Genomic DNA, 14,611 nt, shown 5'->3' with positions numbered 1-14,611 from the left:
CAAGGCCAATTGGATGAGGTTTAATAAGGCCAAGGGCCGGGTCCTGCATTTTGGTCACAACAACCCCAAGCAACGCCAGGGGCTTGGGGAAGAGTGGCTGGAAAGCTGCCCCGCAGAAAAGGACCTGGGGGTGCTGGCGGCCGGCCAGCTTAACATGAGCCAGCAGCGTGCCCAGGTGGCCAAGAAGGCCAACAGCATTCTGGCTTGTATGAGGAATAGCGTGGCCAGCAGGAGCAGGGAAGTGATCGTGCCTCTGTACTCGGCACTGGTGAGGCCTCACCTGGAGTACTGTGTTCAGTTCTGGGCCCCTCTGTACAAGAGGGACCTTGACGTGCTGGAGCGTGTCCAGAGGAGAGCTACCAAGCTGGTGAGGGGTCTGGAGACCAAGTCATATGAGGAGAGGCTGAGGGAGCTGGGCATGTTTAGCTTGGAGAAGAGGAGGCTGAGGGGAGACCTCATTGCCCTCCACAACTCCCTGAAAGGAGGTTGGAGAGAGGTGGGTGTTGGCCTCTTCTCCCAGGTGAATAACGACAGGACCAGAGGAAAGGGTCTGAAGCTGCAGCAGGGGAGGTTTAGATTAGATAGTAGGAAGAATTACTTCACTGAAAGAGTGGTCAGGCACTGGAACGGCCTGCCCAGGGAGGTGGTGGAGTCACCATCCCTAGAGGTGTTTAAGAAACGCCTAGATTTGGCACTTCAGGGCATGGTCTAGTGACAGAGATTGTAGGGGGTTTTTGTGTGTGTGTATGGTTGGACTCGATGATCTCAAAGGTCCCTTCCAACCATGAAGATTCTATGATTCTATGAGGTGCATATCAGAGCTCCCCATCCTTCTGCATCACCTGCCAAGTGCCCCCAGGGCCTTAGAGAACCATAGGTGGTGTTGGGTTGGAAGGGACCTTTAAATGCCATCTAGTCCCACCCCCCTGCAGTAAGCAGGGACATCTTCAACTAGATCAGGTTGCTCCGAGCCTCATGAAGCCCGGCCTTGAATGTCTCCAGGGATGGGGCCTCCACCACCTCTCTGGGCAACCTGGGCCAGTGTCTCACCACCCTCGTTGTAAAGAACTTCTTCCCAATGCCTAATCTAAACCTGCCCTGCTCTAGTTCTCTCTTCCTTAAGTGAAAGCAATCCCACAGATGGGTTTGCCTTTGCCCGAGGCAGGACTAACCCAGACTGTCTTCCCTGACATACTCTTCATGTGCACTACGGGGACTTTATCCCCTTCTACGGTACGTGGAAGTTCTGATTGGGCAGGACCAGCTCAATTATTAGATCCCCTGGTGTTAACTAGCCAGGTGGCCTTTGCTAACTGTGTATCCCATTGTTTTAAGGTCCCACCCCCCCATTGCTCTCAGGGTAGTTTTTTACAGCCCGTTGTATTCTTCGATCTTCCCAGAGGCGGGCGAATGGCAGGGGCCGTGATATACCCACTCAGTGCCACACTCTTTGGCCCAGGGACCTGAGACTGTTTTGGAAATGAGTCCCATTGTCCGACTCGGTTCTCTCTGGGGTGCCATGTCACCACAGGACTTGCTTGTCAAGGCCCAGGACAGCGTTCCTTGGAGCGGCACGGGGCACAGGGTATGTTTCCAGTCATCCAGTGGTTGCTTCCACCACTGTGAGCACATGGTCCCCTCGGAGAGCGTCCCGCTCATTGGTCAGCCTTGATGGCACCCAGGACCATCCCATGGGACCAGGGCATCTGCACCGGGGTGGTGGGCACCCCCCCATGACAGGGGGGTTTCGATGCGGGGAGGTGCGCATGGGTCTCTCCCCTGGAGAGCCCCATGGAGGGGGAGGTGGGTGCTGAGGCAGGGGGCTGTCCCTGGGACTGCTGCTTGTGCCACCACGATGACATGCTGAGGAATGTGGGCTACATCGCCGGCTGCTTCCGGCGTCACGGAGCCTCCCAGCACCGGACCGCTGAGTGGAAGAAGGTGGCCAAGGTGATGGACCGCTTCTTCATGTGGGTCTTCTTCCTCACGGTCTTCCTCATGAGTGTGCTGGTCCTGCGCAATGCTGCCTGATGGCCCCGTGGACTCAGTGCCCCCAGGGACAGTGGTGGCCACGGGTGCCCCATGAGGGTGGCTCGTCCTGAGCACCCCTTGGCCCTTCATGGACCTGCAGGCTGGAAGCTCTACCAGCGCCAGGGAAGAGGAGCTTGACAGCGGGACCCTGACTCGGCCGGGGCTGCCCCAGCTGCAGGGTTGAGGGGTCACGGCCCCCTGAGCAGTTGTCTGGGTTGTGGCGTATAGAAATATAGATGTAGAATCATAGAATCACAGAATGGTTTGGGTGGGAAAGGACCTTAAAGATCATCTCATTCCACCCCCCTGCCCTGGGCAGGGACACCTCCCACCAGCCCAGGTCGCTCCAAGCCCCGTCCAACCTGGCCTTGAACCCCTCCAGGGATGGGGCAGCCACAGCTTCTCTGGGCAACCTGGGCCAGGGGCTCACCGCCCTCACAGCCAAGAATTTCTGCCCGAGATCTCAGCCCAATCTCCCCTCTTGCAGCGGAAAACCCTTCCCCCTCGTCCCATGGCTCCCCTCCCTCATCCAGAGTCCCTCCCCAGCTTTCCTGGAGCCCCTTGAGGGACTGGAAGGGGCTCCAAGTTCTCCGCGGAGCTTTCTCTTCTCCAGGCTGAATCTCCCCAACTCTCTCAGCCTGTCCTCACAGCACGGGGCCTCCAGCCCTCCCAGCATCTCCGGGGCCTCCTCTGGACCATATAGATATACGCATAGACACCTTTCACTCCTCCTGTGTCCCCACCGGTAACTGCCACCCTGCCTGGCCAGGGCTCGGGTCTGCTGCAGCCCCCCGAGACGCCACTCCAGTGTCCGGCAGCCCTGGTGAGGGTCCCAGGGGAGCAGGGCAGCCCCCACCCCGTCCCCTCCGAGTGCTGGCTGGGGCCAGGATGGTGCCCGGGAGGGACGGAGGGGTCTGGCCCTCGACACCTTCGGTGACAGAGCATGGACCTTTGTATCCCACCCAAGCCCTGTGTGCGGTAAATAGCGGAGCATTTCCTGCCGATCCATCCGGGCTTACGGAATATCTCACCCCCCTGCATTTACTGATCCGTCCTCAATAAAATAACGACTCCATCAGCTCTGGCTGAGTGACCTCTGGCTCTTCTCCTGCGACAGCGACGGCGGCTGGTCCGCGCTCACCCTGCCCGACAGCCTGTGCCGGGGGGGGCTGGGCCCCTCGTCCCCATCCCTGCCCCACAGCCCACAGAGTGGCTGGCGGAGGCCTCGGGGCTCATGCCATCTTGTCACCTTGTCACCGGTGGAGGGGACCGATCAGCTGGTGGGGAGGGGGAGAGTGGCCAAAGCCGGGGGGACACCCGTGGGTGATGGGGGAACCTGGGGATGAGAGCCGGAGGCGCTGGGGCAGCCGGAACAGGGTGCGGGGGACACGGAGTGCCCTCGGGCTGGCTGGGATGGCGCACAGACGCTGGCAGCAGGGATGGCCGTAGCGAGGGGAGCGCGGGGGGGCAGCAGCACCGCCCCCGGCTGAGTGCAGGGACCCGGCTGGGGGGACATGGCGAGGGGAAGGAGCCGCTGTCCCCGCGGGGAGCCCCGGGGCGAGGAGGGAGCCCGGCCAGGGCAGCCCCAGCGGCCGAGGAGGAAGGCAAAGGGGCCAGGCAGCATGGCAAGCGCAGGGCAGCGCGGACGGGGGTCCCACCGAGACCCCAGCCCTGCGCCGACTCCGCTCAGGGGGGTCCCAGCAGGGCCCCCAGGCACAGCCAGGTCCCGGCAGCGGCAGGGGGGTCCCCAGCCCCATCTCAGCCCCCGTCCGGCGGGGACGGGCTCAGCCACAGCTGGGGAGAGAGGGCGGGGGCTGCGGGGGCCACCAGGCAGTGCCGGGGGGGGGCGGCTCCCAGCTCTCTCCCGGCTCCCTTAGAGGCAGCATCACCCAGGCGGCTTGTGCTGAGGCCGGCACAAGCCCGGGCAGCGGCGGGGAAGCGCAGCTCGCCCGCGGGCACCCGCAGCTCGGCCGCAGCTGGCGCGAGGGCGGGGGGCGAGGCGGGGGCGGAGCCTGCCGCCGCCGCGGCCAGACCCCACCCCCGTCAAAGGCGGCCCCGGGGAGGGCGGCGAGCAGGAGCAGGAGCAGGAGCAGGAGCAGGAGCAGGAGCAGGAGCAGGAGCGGGAGCGGGAGCGGGAGCGGGAGCAGGAGCGGGAGCGGGAGCGGGAGCAGGAGCGGGAGCAGGAGCGGGAGCGGGGCGAGCAGCCGGGGCGCGGGAGTTCACGCGAGAGTGGAGTTCGCGCGGGATTTCAGCTGGCGCGGGACGCCGAGGCAGGGCGAGGCGGGGGAGCTCAGCCATGGCGTGTACCCGAAAGGCGCAGCCTCCCGCGTGTTGCGCACTTTCCAGAGGAGACGCGGCCACGCAGACAGAGCCCCCCTGGACGCCTGCAGCCCCCCCGGGCTGTGTCTGCAGGGAGCGCCTTCACCTCTCCCGGGTAGCGGAGGGTAGAAGGGATGCCGGGTGCGTGAGGTGCGAGCAGGCGGCTGATCCGCTCGGCCTGGCGGCAGAGGTCAAAGAGGGAGCAGAAAGGCTGCGGAGCGTCAGGGAGAGGGCAGAGCAGCAGAGAGTTGGGGTTGTTCAGCCCGGAGAAGAGAAGGCTGCGGGGAGACCTTGTAGCGGCCTTGCAGTCCCTCAAGGGGGCCTCCAGGAGGGATTGGGAGGGACTGTGGCTGAGGGAGTGTAACGATAGGGCACGGGGTAACGGGGAACCCAATAGAGCTGAGAGGGAAGAGTCTTGGAGGTTTCTGGGGTGTGTGGGGATAAATTCCTGCCACAGCTGGTGGGGGAACGCACTAGGGAAGGAGCCCTGCTGGACCTGCTGTGTGTGAACAGAGAAGGACTGTGGGGGATGTGATGTTGGAGGCCGTCTTGGGCACAGTGACCATGAAATGACAGAGTTTTTGATTCTTAGGGAAGCAAGGAAGGGCGTCAGCAGAACTGCCACCATGGACTTGTGGAGGGCGGACTTTGGTCTTTTCGGGAGCCTGCTGGAGAGAGTCTTCCTCTAGGTTTGCTCAACACCCAGAAGAGAAGTGAAAAACTGTCTTCTCAATGGAAGACGACAGCGAAGCTGAGCAGAATCGCTGGGCTCACCTACCTGATGTCTGTCTGAGACGTGTCTTCCATCGGTCAGAGGACTGGGACAGATCTAACGCTGCCTTGGTCTGTAAAAAATGGAATTGGGCCCTGCACTCGGGATCCCTCTGGAAAAGCAGAACCAGCACCTTCTACGGCCAGCCCTGAAGGGAGGACACACTGGAGCTGCAGAGTGTGCTGTGGTGCCTCAGGAAATTTGGCAAGTAGCTGGAGTCCCTCTGTAGAGCCTTCCTTCCCTCAAGCAGATCGACACTCCCTCCTAGCTTGGTGTCATCTGCAAACTCACTGAGGGTGCATTATTCTTACACATAATAATAGATGATCTGATAAAGATAGTAAACGCAATAATAGACGTTGTCTCTCTCTTCGGGTGGGGTGTAATGCACAAGGGGCAAGGGCCCCCCCATCTCCACAAGAGAGTCGGCATTACTGTAGCGCATACTGTTGTCCTTACACAAAACTGATTCTCTGCTCCTGTCAAGGGACAAAACTGATCTGCTGACAGTCACAGGGATAGAGAAAATATTGACTTTTTTATTGGATCAGAAGTGGGGCACCCCAGGGGGTTACCGGCCCCACACCTCCCAGCCATTAGGGGAAATTTCTGAAGCAGATGCAGCGCGGCCGGCAGCCGGCTCTGGCCATGGGCTGTCTGGCCATGGCAGTCTGGCCATGGGCTCGCCGCGCTGCTGCCTCTCCCCCGTCAACTTGAAAATGCGCAAGAGCTCCAGTAGACCTCTTGCGTGGTCCTTGTTGGCAGTTCCAGTGGGGGCTCCTGGCACAGGGCTGGCCCTGGCTCCTGCACCCTCCCCTTGACAGCCCTGGGGGGATGGCGGGGTCCTGAGCAGTTGAGTGCTGCCAGCTCCGCCATCCCACCAGGACAGGCCTCCGGGAAGGGTAAAGGAAGCTGAGGAAGAGTAGCCTCTGTCTGTCATGGAGTCCATGGTGGCCAGCAAGGCCCGTGGGGAGAGGGGCTTCCTGCTCAAGGCCTCCGCATTCGCCCTGCAGAGGAGGAGAAAGTGACCCCGCTGCAGCCCAGACCCCAGAAGAACCCGCGGGCAGCACCCCCCTTGGCTGGCGGTCAGGGCTGCCCAGCGCAGGCAGGGGCAGGGCACGGGGTGAGGGTCTGGGGCAGCATCTGGGGTCTCCCCCACACTCAGCGCTTCTCCTGCTTGGGCCGGGATTTCTCCACTCCTCCATCCACTGCCCGAGAAGTTGTGGCGGGAGGAGACAGAGTGATCAGCTGGTAGCCCCTGGCACAGCCCCGGCTCAGGGCTGCCGTGGGCTGTTGGCCGTTTGCAGGGTGCTCGGTGCTGGGGCCACTTAACAGCTCTGCCACCTCTGGCTGGGCTCTTGTTTTCTTGTCTGATGCTTCTTCTTCACTTCTGCAAGGTCCCCAGGAGCTGGGTGAGACGGGAGTACCTCCCAGTCCCACACCACTGCCCCCCACAGCACCCCTCGCCCCCCCATGCCGCAGCACAGTGTGGTGCAACAGTCACCTACCTGAAGCCGCTTGCTCTGCAGCACAGCTGAGAATACGCTGAGTCCCATCACAGTCAGGAGGAGAGGGCCTAGGGGAGACACGGCGTCAGAGCGCCCACGGCACCGACTCCAGTGTGGCTGCGGTGCTCCCAGTCACCAGCACAGAACCGCGATGTAGCTCCCCAGTGTCCTCCTGGGTCCCCAGTGACAGGACCCATGAGACTTCTGGGGCCGAGGTCTCCTTGCCGCGGTCTTGGAGCCCTGAGCCCTTCCCTTCCTCCCGAAGCCGCAGCGCTCGCACTGTCCCCCATTGGCTGTCCCCTGCTGGGAGTGCACGGCTTCCTGCTGATGGAAGGGGCTGGGTGTAGTCCTTGGGTATTTTATATCGTTATCGGGATTGACACTGCTTCTTTAGCGTTATTAATGTTAATTCTTTAGTTTTATCCTAGTAAATCTATTTCTGTTTCAACCCTCCTGTTTCCTTGTTTTTCCCCAATTCCTCTTCCCGGGTGGGGAGGGGTCATCGGGTGAGAGAGTAGTTGTCTAAAGGACAACAAATTGTGGTGGGTTTCTCAAACCATAACAAGAAGGGAGGGAGAAGGAGAAGGGCCCCACCCCTTCAGGGAATGGTTTGGGTGGGAAGGGACCTTAAAGGCCACCCAGTGCCACCCCCTGCCCTGGGCAGGGACACCTCCCACCAGCCCAGCTTGCTCCAAGCCCCGGCCAACCTGGCCTTGAACCCCTCCAGGGATGGGGCAGCCACAGCTTCTCTGGGCAACCTGGGCCAGGGGCTCACCGCCCTCACAGCCAAGAATTTCTGCCCGAGATCTCAGCTCAGTCTCCCCTCTTGCAGTGGAAACCCCTTCCCCCTCGTCCCATGGCTCCCCTCCCTCATCCAGGGTCCCTCCACAGCTTTCCTGGAGCCCCTTGAGGGACTGGAAGGGGCTCCAAGGTCTCCGCGGAGCTTTCTCTTCCCGAGGCTGAACTTTTCATGGACTCGCAGAATTTCAGAGTTGGAAGGGACCTCTAGAGATCATCTATCCAACTCCCCTGCTAAAGCAGCATTGCCCCCAGCACATTACTCACGACTGCATCCAGGCACGTCTTAAAAGTCTCCAGAGAAGGAGACTCCACAACCTCCCTGGGCAGCCTCTTCCAGTGCTCTCTCACCGTAAAGAAGTTTTTCCTCATGTTAGATCGGAACTTCCTATGTTCCAGCTTGTGCCCGTTTCCCCTCGTCCTCTTACTGGCAACCACTGAAAAGAGTCTGGCTCCATCCTCCTTCAGCCCACCCTTTAGATACTTGTAAACATTAATAAGGTCTCCCCTCAGCCTTCTCTTCTCCGGGCTAAAGAGTCCCAGCTCTCTCAGCCTTTCCTCATAACAGAGATGCTCCAATCCCTCAATCATCTTTGTTGCCCTACGCTCGACTCTCTCCAGAACTTCCCTGTCTCTCTTGATTGGGGGAGCCCAGAGCTGGGCACAGTACTCCAGTTGTAGCCTCACCAGTGCAGAGCAGAGGGGGAGAATGACCTGCCTTGTCCTGCTGGCCACGCTCTTCCCTGTGCAGCCCAGAATTCCGCTGGCCTTCTTGGCGACAAGGGCACATGGCTTGCTCATGGATAATTTACTGTCTACCAAGACCCCCAGATCCTTTTCTTCAGAGCTGCTTTCCAGCCAGTCCACCCCTAACCCATACTGCTGCCTGACACTCTTCCTCCCCAGCTGCAGGACCCTGCCCTTGTCCTTGTTGAACCTCATTAGGTTCTTCTCTGCCCAGCTCCCCAGCCTGTCTGGCTCACGCTGGATGGCAGCACGGCCCTCTGGGGTCTCAGCCACCCCCCCCAGTTTGGTATCATCAGCGACCTTGCTGAGCATACACTCTCTCCCCTCGTCCAGGCTGTTGATGAATACGTTAAACAATACTGGTCCAAGTATTGACCCCTGCGGGACACCACTGGTTAGAGGCCTCCAACTCGACCCTGCTCCATGAATGACGACCCTCTGAGTCCTGTCACGCAGCCAGCTCTCCATCCACCTCACTGTCCCCTCGTCTAGTCCACACTTCCTCAGTCTCCTAAGGACGATGTTCTGACAGACAGTGTCAAAAGCCTTGCTCAAGTCAAGGTAGACGACATCACAGAGCTGCAGAATGGTTCGGGTTGGAAGGGACCTTAAAGATCATCCAGTTCCAACCCCCCTGCCCTGGGCAGGGACACCTCCCACTAGACCAGGCCGCCCAAAGCCTCATCCAGCCTGGCCTCGAACACCTCCAGGGATGGGCCACTGACAACTTCCCCGAGCAACCTGTGCCAGTGCCTCACCACCCTCACAGTCAAGAATTTCTTCCTGAGAGCCAATCTAAATCTACCCTCCTTCAGTTTGAGACTTTATCCCCTTCTACGGTACGTGGAAGTTCTGATTGGGCAGGACCAGCTCAATTATTAGATCCCCTGGTGTTAACTAGCCAGGTGCCCTTTGCTAACTGTGTATCCCATTGTTTTAAGGTCCCACAGCGGCACGGGGCACAGGGTACGTTTCCAGCCATCCAGTGCTTGCTTCCACCACTGTGAGCACATGGTCCTTACCTTGGTGGGTTTGTGGCAGTGTGGTATCGTCAGTCTGCCAGGCCTCCCCATATTGATATTTCAGCCATCGGCCTCCATACCACAGAGGCTTTCACCACCTGACTCGCTTGATTGCAGGGTGTGGAATAAATACTACATTGGCTAAAAATACAAAAGTACAGCATTGTTCACACATGAAGGAAAAGTAGAAAATCAAGAGGCTTCTGAGGTAGAAAAGAGCCGCAGCTGGCATGAAGGATACAACACCTGTGGTTCCCTGATAAGCTACATGAGGTACGGGACGGGATGGAATTATTCCGCGGCTTTAACCTTAGGATATATAGCGGATACGGGAATGGGATGATACCAGGAAACAGATAAGCTGCCAATTAGCTGCCCGCTCGATGCTCAGAGCCAACATTTTGTCAAATTTTGATGAAACGCTGTCCTTTGTGCGAACTTTGCTCATTAGAATGTCATTATAATACCAAACCACACCTCCACCCCGAAGGCTACCCGCCTCCAAGGTGCGACCGCTCCTTCTTGAGCCTGCGCCCTGAGCTTCTCGTAAACTAGACCTTTAATTGTGAAGCGAGAAAAATTTACACCAATCATGATAAAAGTATGTACGACTAAAGTCACTCAAACTCCACCTCGAAGATAACAAATAGTAGAAAAACAGCCCGAGAGAGGGGGGATACCCAGGGAAGACACCATCGCAAAGAATTCCATCACTGGCTTCTGGGAGCAGGCGACGGGCTGAGCCTCTCTTCCCCCCCATAGGGACGCCTTTGGGTAAGACTTAGATTATACCGAGGGCTTCCTCGGGAAACTCCGAAATTTCTCTAGAGACTCTCTTTTCTACATGTATAGCCAGGCTGTATCGTTAGAACTTTGTCCCGCGTTTTGTAGATGTAACAATACTTTCATTTGCACGTGCTTTGCAGACAGTGTATTTATCACCGGCTGCCCTAAGAACCTATCTATCTGTTGTTTAAATAAAGTGCACTTTTTGAAGTAGCTCGTCCTTTTGGTTTCTCACCGAACGCGACCAAAGACTCGAGAGTGGCCGTGCTAGTTCACGAGCACGACTAGACGGAAGGTGCAGTCCACTATTACTGTGCCCAAATCGTAACACTTTAATACCTATTAAACGCCATTGGGCTGATAGTGCTGAATTGGGCATCCCTCAGGATTTAAACCCGGCCGCACCTGGCCTCCCACCTCGGTGAGGAGTGTTAGAACGCAAGGGGGTTCCTTTTCTGCCAAAACCGCTTTGCCCCTTTTCACGCGACACCCCCGACCCGCCCCCTGGGCCCCAGCCTGGCGGCCTCTGCAAGGGTCCCGAGGGCTGGGCTGCCTTTGGGGGGTTGCGCTGGTCTGGGGGGGCTGGGCAGGGTTGAGCTGGACGCCAGCGGTCCCAGCTCATTTTGGGGAGGGCTGTGCTGCTTTGCGGGGGGTTGGAGAGAGCTGAGCCGGTTTCCAGTGATCCCAGCTCATCTGGGGGAGGACTGGCTCATGTTAAGCTGGCCGGCCACCAGCACCCCCAGGTCCTTTTCTGCGGGGCAGCTTTCCAGCCACTCTTCCCCAAGCCCCTGGCGTTGCTTGGGGTTGTTGTGACCAAAATGCAGGACCCGGCCCTTGGCCTTATTAAACCTCATCCAATTGGCCTTGGCCCATCCCTCCAGCCTGTCCAGGGCCCTCTGTAGAGCCTTCCTTCCCTCAAGCAGATCGACACTCCCTCCGAGCTTGGTGTCATCTGCAAACGCACTGAGGGTGCATTATTGTTACACATAATAACAGATGATCTGATAAAGATAGTAAACGTAATTAACAGAAGTTGTCTATCTCTTCGGGTGGGGTGTAATGCGCAAGGGGCAAGGGCCCCCCCCATCTCCACGGGACAGTTGGGATTACTGGAGCATATACTGTTGTCCTTACACAAAACTGATTCTCTGCCTCTGTCAAGGGACAAAACTGATCTGCTGACAGTCACAGGGATAGAGAAAATATTGACTTTTTTATTGGTTCAGAAGAGGGGCACCCCAGGGGGTTCCCGGCCCCACCCGTCCCACCCACTGGGGGAAATTGCTGAAGCAGACGCGGCGCGGCCGGCAGCAGCGTCTCCAGCAGTCCTTCAGGCGGTGCCAGAGCCGGGTGCAGCACTGACACAGGCACCGTCCTAGCGGGCACAGCCCTGGGGACGCCTGGTCACACTCCCTGTCCACGACCTCGCCGTGCTGCTGCCTCTCCTCCTCCAAGGTCTTGACAGTGTCCAAGAGCTCCAAGTAGAGCAACTTGTCGTCCGTGGCCTTGGCTGGGGGGCTGCTGGGTGGCGGAAGCACATTCACGGGGCTCTGCGCCCTGTCCCTCCTCCCTTCCGCATCCGTGGGGGTGCTCCTGCCTGAGCCTGGGGGGCTGCTGGTGCTTGGCCCCATGGAGTTGTTCTCGCCCGACCCCGGCTTGCTGTTTCTCTTCACTTCCACCAGGCTCCCCCTGCCGAGCTCCACAGGGCTGCTCCTTTCCTTCTCCTTCACACTTCTGTCTCGTCCTGTGTCCTCCTCCTTCTCCATGTCCCCATCCTCAGCCTTATCCGTGTTTGCATCCACCCACGGCCGCTCCGCTTCCAGGTGCTGGGGCTTCACTGTGGCCCCCAGCTGCTGCTGCGCCTCCATCCTGCCCAGGGGATGGAAGGGCTCCCCGGGGAGGTTCCGATCACAGGCCCCCGCTGCCCCTTGCCAACGGGCCTGCAGCACCTTCAGCATCTCACAGCACTGCCTGGCCATCTCCTGGGTGCACTCGAAACAGCGGAGGAGCTCCATGACCAGCTCCCCTTGGTCCGAGGCCATGGCTGGGGGGCTGCAGGGTGAAGGCTGCGTGTCCACAGGGCTCTGCGCCCTGTCCCTGCTTTCCCTGGGGACCGGCTCTTGCTTGGTCCTTGTTGGCAGTTCCAGTGGGGGCTCCTGGCAGAGGGCTGGCCCTGGCTCCTCCACCCTCCCCTTGACAGCCCTGGGGGGATGGCGGGGTCCTGAGCGGTCGAGTGCTGCCAGCTCCGCCATCGCACCAGGACAGGCCTCTGGGAAGGGTAGAGGGAGTTGAGGAAGAGGAGCCTCTGCCTTTCATTGAGTTCATGGTGGCCAGCAAGGCCCGTGGGGAGAGGGGCTTCCTCTTCAAGGCCTCCACACTCGCCCTGCAGAGGAGGAGAAAGAGACCCCGCTGCACCCCGGAGCCCAGCGGGACCCGCGGGCAGCACCCCCCTTGGCTGGCGGTCAGGGCTGCCCAGCGCAGGCAGGGGCAGGGCACGGGGTGAGGGTCTGGGGCAGCATCTGGGGTCTCCCCCACACTCACCGCTTCTCCTGCTTGGGCCGGGATTTCTCCACTCCTCCATCCACTGCCCGAGAAGTTGTGGCGGGAGGAGACAGAGTGATCAGCTGGTAGCCCCCGGCACAGCCCTGGCTCAGGGCTGCCGTGGGCTGTTGGCCGTTTGCAGGGTGCTCGGTGCTGGGGCCACTTACAGCTCTGCCACCTCTGGCTGGGCTCTTGTTTTCTTGTCTGATGCTTCTTCTTCTTCTTCACCACTTCTGCAAGGTCCCCAGGAGCTGGGTGAGACGGGAGTACCTCCCAGTCCCACACCACTGCCCCCCACAGCACCCCACACCACCCCTCGCCCCCCCATGCCGCAGCACAGTGTGGTGCAACAGTCACCTACCTGAAGCCGCTTGCTCTGCAGCACAGCTGAGAATACGCTGAGTCCCATCACAGTCAGGATGAGAGGGCCCAGGGGAGACACGGCGTCAGAGCACCCACGGCACCGACTCCAGTGTGGCTGCGGTGCTCCCAGTCACCAGCACAGAACCACGATGTAGCTCCCCAGTGTCCTCCTGGGTCCCCAGTGACAGGACCCACGAGACTTCTGGGGCTGAGGTCTCCTTGCCGCGGTCTCGGAGCCCTGAGCCCTTCCCTTCCTCCCGAAGCCGCAGCGCTCGCACTGTCCCCCATTGGCTGTCCCCTGCTGGGAGTGCACGGCTTCCTGCTGATGGAAGGGGCTGGGTGTAGTCCTTGGGTATTTTATATCGTTATCGGGATTGACACTGCTTCTTTAGCGTTATTAATGTTAATTCTTTAGTTTTATCCTAGTAAATCTATTTTTATTGCATCTATCCAACTCCCCTGCTAAAGCAGCATTGCCCACAGCACATTACTCATGACTGCATCCAGGCACGTCTTGAAAGTCTCCAGAGAAGGAGACTCCACAACCTCCCTGGGCAGCCTCTTCCAGTGCTCTCTCACCCTCACCGTGAAGAAGTTTTTCCTCATGTTTGATCGGAACTTCCTATGTTCCAGCTTGTGCCCGTTTCCCCTCGTCCTCTTACTGGCAACCACTGAAAAGAGTCTGGCTCCATCCTCCTTCAGCCCACCCTTTAGATACTTGTAAACATTAAGAAGGTCTCCCCTCAGCCTTCTCTTCTCCAGGCTAAAGAGTCCCAGCTCTCTCAGCCTTTCCTCAGAAGGACGATGCTCCAATCCCTCCAGCATCTTTGCTGCCCTACGCTGGACTCTCTCCAGAAGAACACCTCCAGGGATGGGCCACTGACAACTTCCATGGGCAACCTGTGCCAGTGCCTCAGCACCCTCACAGTCAAGAATTTCTTCCTGAGAGCCAATCTAAATCTACCCTCCTTCAGTTTGAGGCCGTTACCCCGTGCCCTATCGTTACACTCCCTCAGCCACAGTCCCTCCCAATCCCTCCTGGAGGCCCCCTTGAGGGACTGCAAGGCCGCTACAAGGTCTCCCCGCAGCCTTCTCTTCTCCGGGCTGAACAACCCCAACTCTCTGCTGCTCTGCCCTCTCCCTGACGCTCCGCAGCCTTTCTGCTCCCTCTTTGACCTCTGCCGCCAGGCCGAGCGGATCAGCCGCCTGCTCGCACCTCACGCACCCGGCATCCCTTCTACCCTCCGCTAGCCGGGAGAGGTGAAGGCGCTCCCTGCAGACACAGCCCGGGGGGGCTGCAGGCGTCCAGGGGGGCTCTGTCTGCGTGGCCGCGTCTCCTCTGGAAAGTGCGCAACACGCGGGAGGCTGCGCCTTTCGGGTACACGCCATGGCTGAGCTCCCCCGCCTCGCCCTGCCTCGGCGTCCCGCGCCAGCTGAAATCCCGCGCGAACTCCACTCTCGCGTGAACTCCCGCGCCCCGGCTGCTCGCCCCGCTCCCGCTCCCGCTCCCGCTCCTGCTCGCCGCCCTCCCCGGGGCCGCCTTTGACGGGGGTGGGGTCTGGCCGCGGCGGCGGCAGGCTCCGCCCCCGCCTCGCCCCCCGCCCTCGCGCCAGCTGCGGCCGAGCTGCGGGTGCCCGCGGGCGAGCTGCGCTTCCCCGCCGCTGCCCGGGCTTGTGCCGGCCTCAGCACAAGCCGCCCGGGTGATGCTGCCTCTAAGGGAGCCG

At 59.9% G+C, this 14,611-nt stretch overlaps 1 protein-coding gene across 1 annotated transcript; it reads right to left on the bottom strand.

The window, feature by feature from the left end:
* Window positions 1–11,179: 11,179 nt before the first annotated feature.
* LOC141737469 (uncharacterized) lies at window positions 11,180–14,361 on the bottom strand. Its single transcript, XM_074572179.1, has 4 exons — window positions 12,886–14,361; window positions 12,692–12,757; window positions 12,525–12,567; window positions 11,180–12,366 (listed from the first exon to the last, which is right to left on the bottom strand). Exon 4 carries the CDS (start codon window positions 12,233–12,235, stop codon window positions 11,198–11,200), a length of 1,038 nt encoding a protein of 345 aa, XP_074428280.1. The 5' UTR covers window positions 12,236–12,366; window positions 12,525–12,567; window positions 12,692–12,757; window positions 12,886–14,361; the 3' UTR covers window positions 11,180–11,197.
* Between the last annotated feature and the right edge of the window lie 250 nt (window positions 14,362–14,611).

Source organism: Larus michahellis, chromosome 1 (assembly GCF_964199755.1).
Source record: "Larus michahellis chromosome 1, bLarMic1.1, whole genome shotgun sequence".
Classification (NCBI taxonomy): Eukaryota; Metazoa; Chordata; class Aves; order Charadriiformes; family Laridae; genus Larus; species Larus michahellis.
This window is presented reverse-complemented; position numbering and strand designations above follow the sequence as displayed.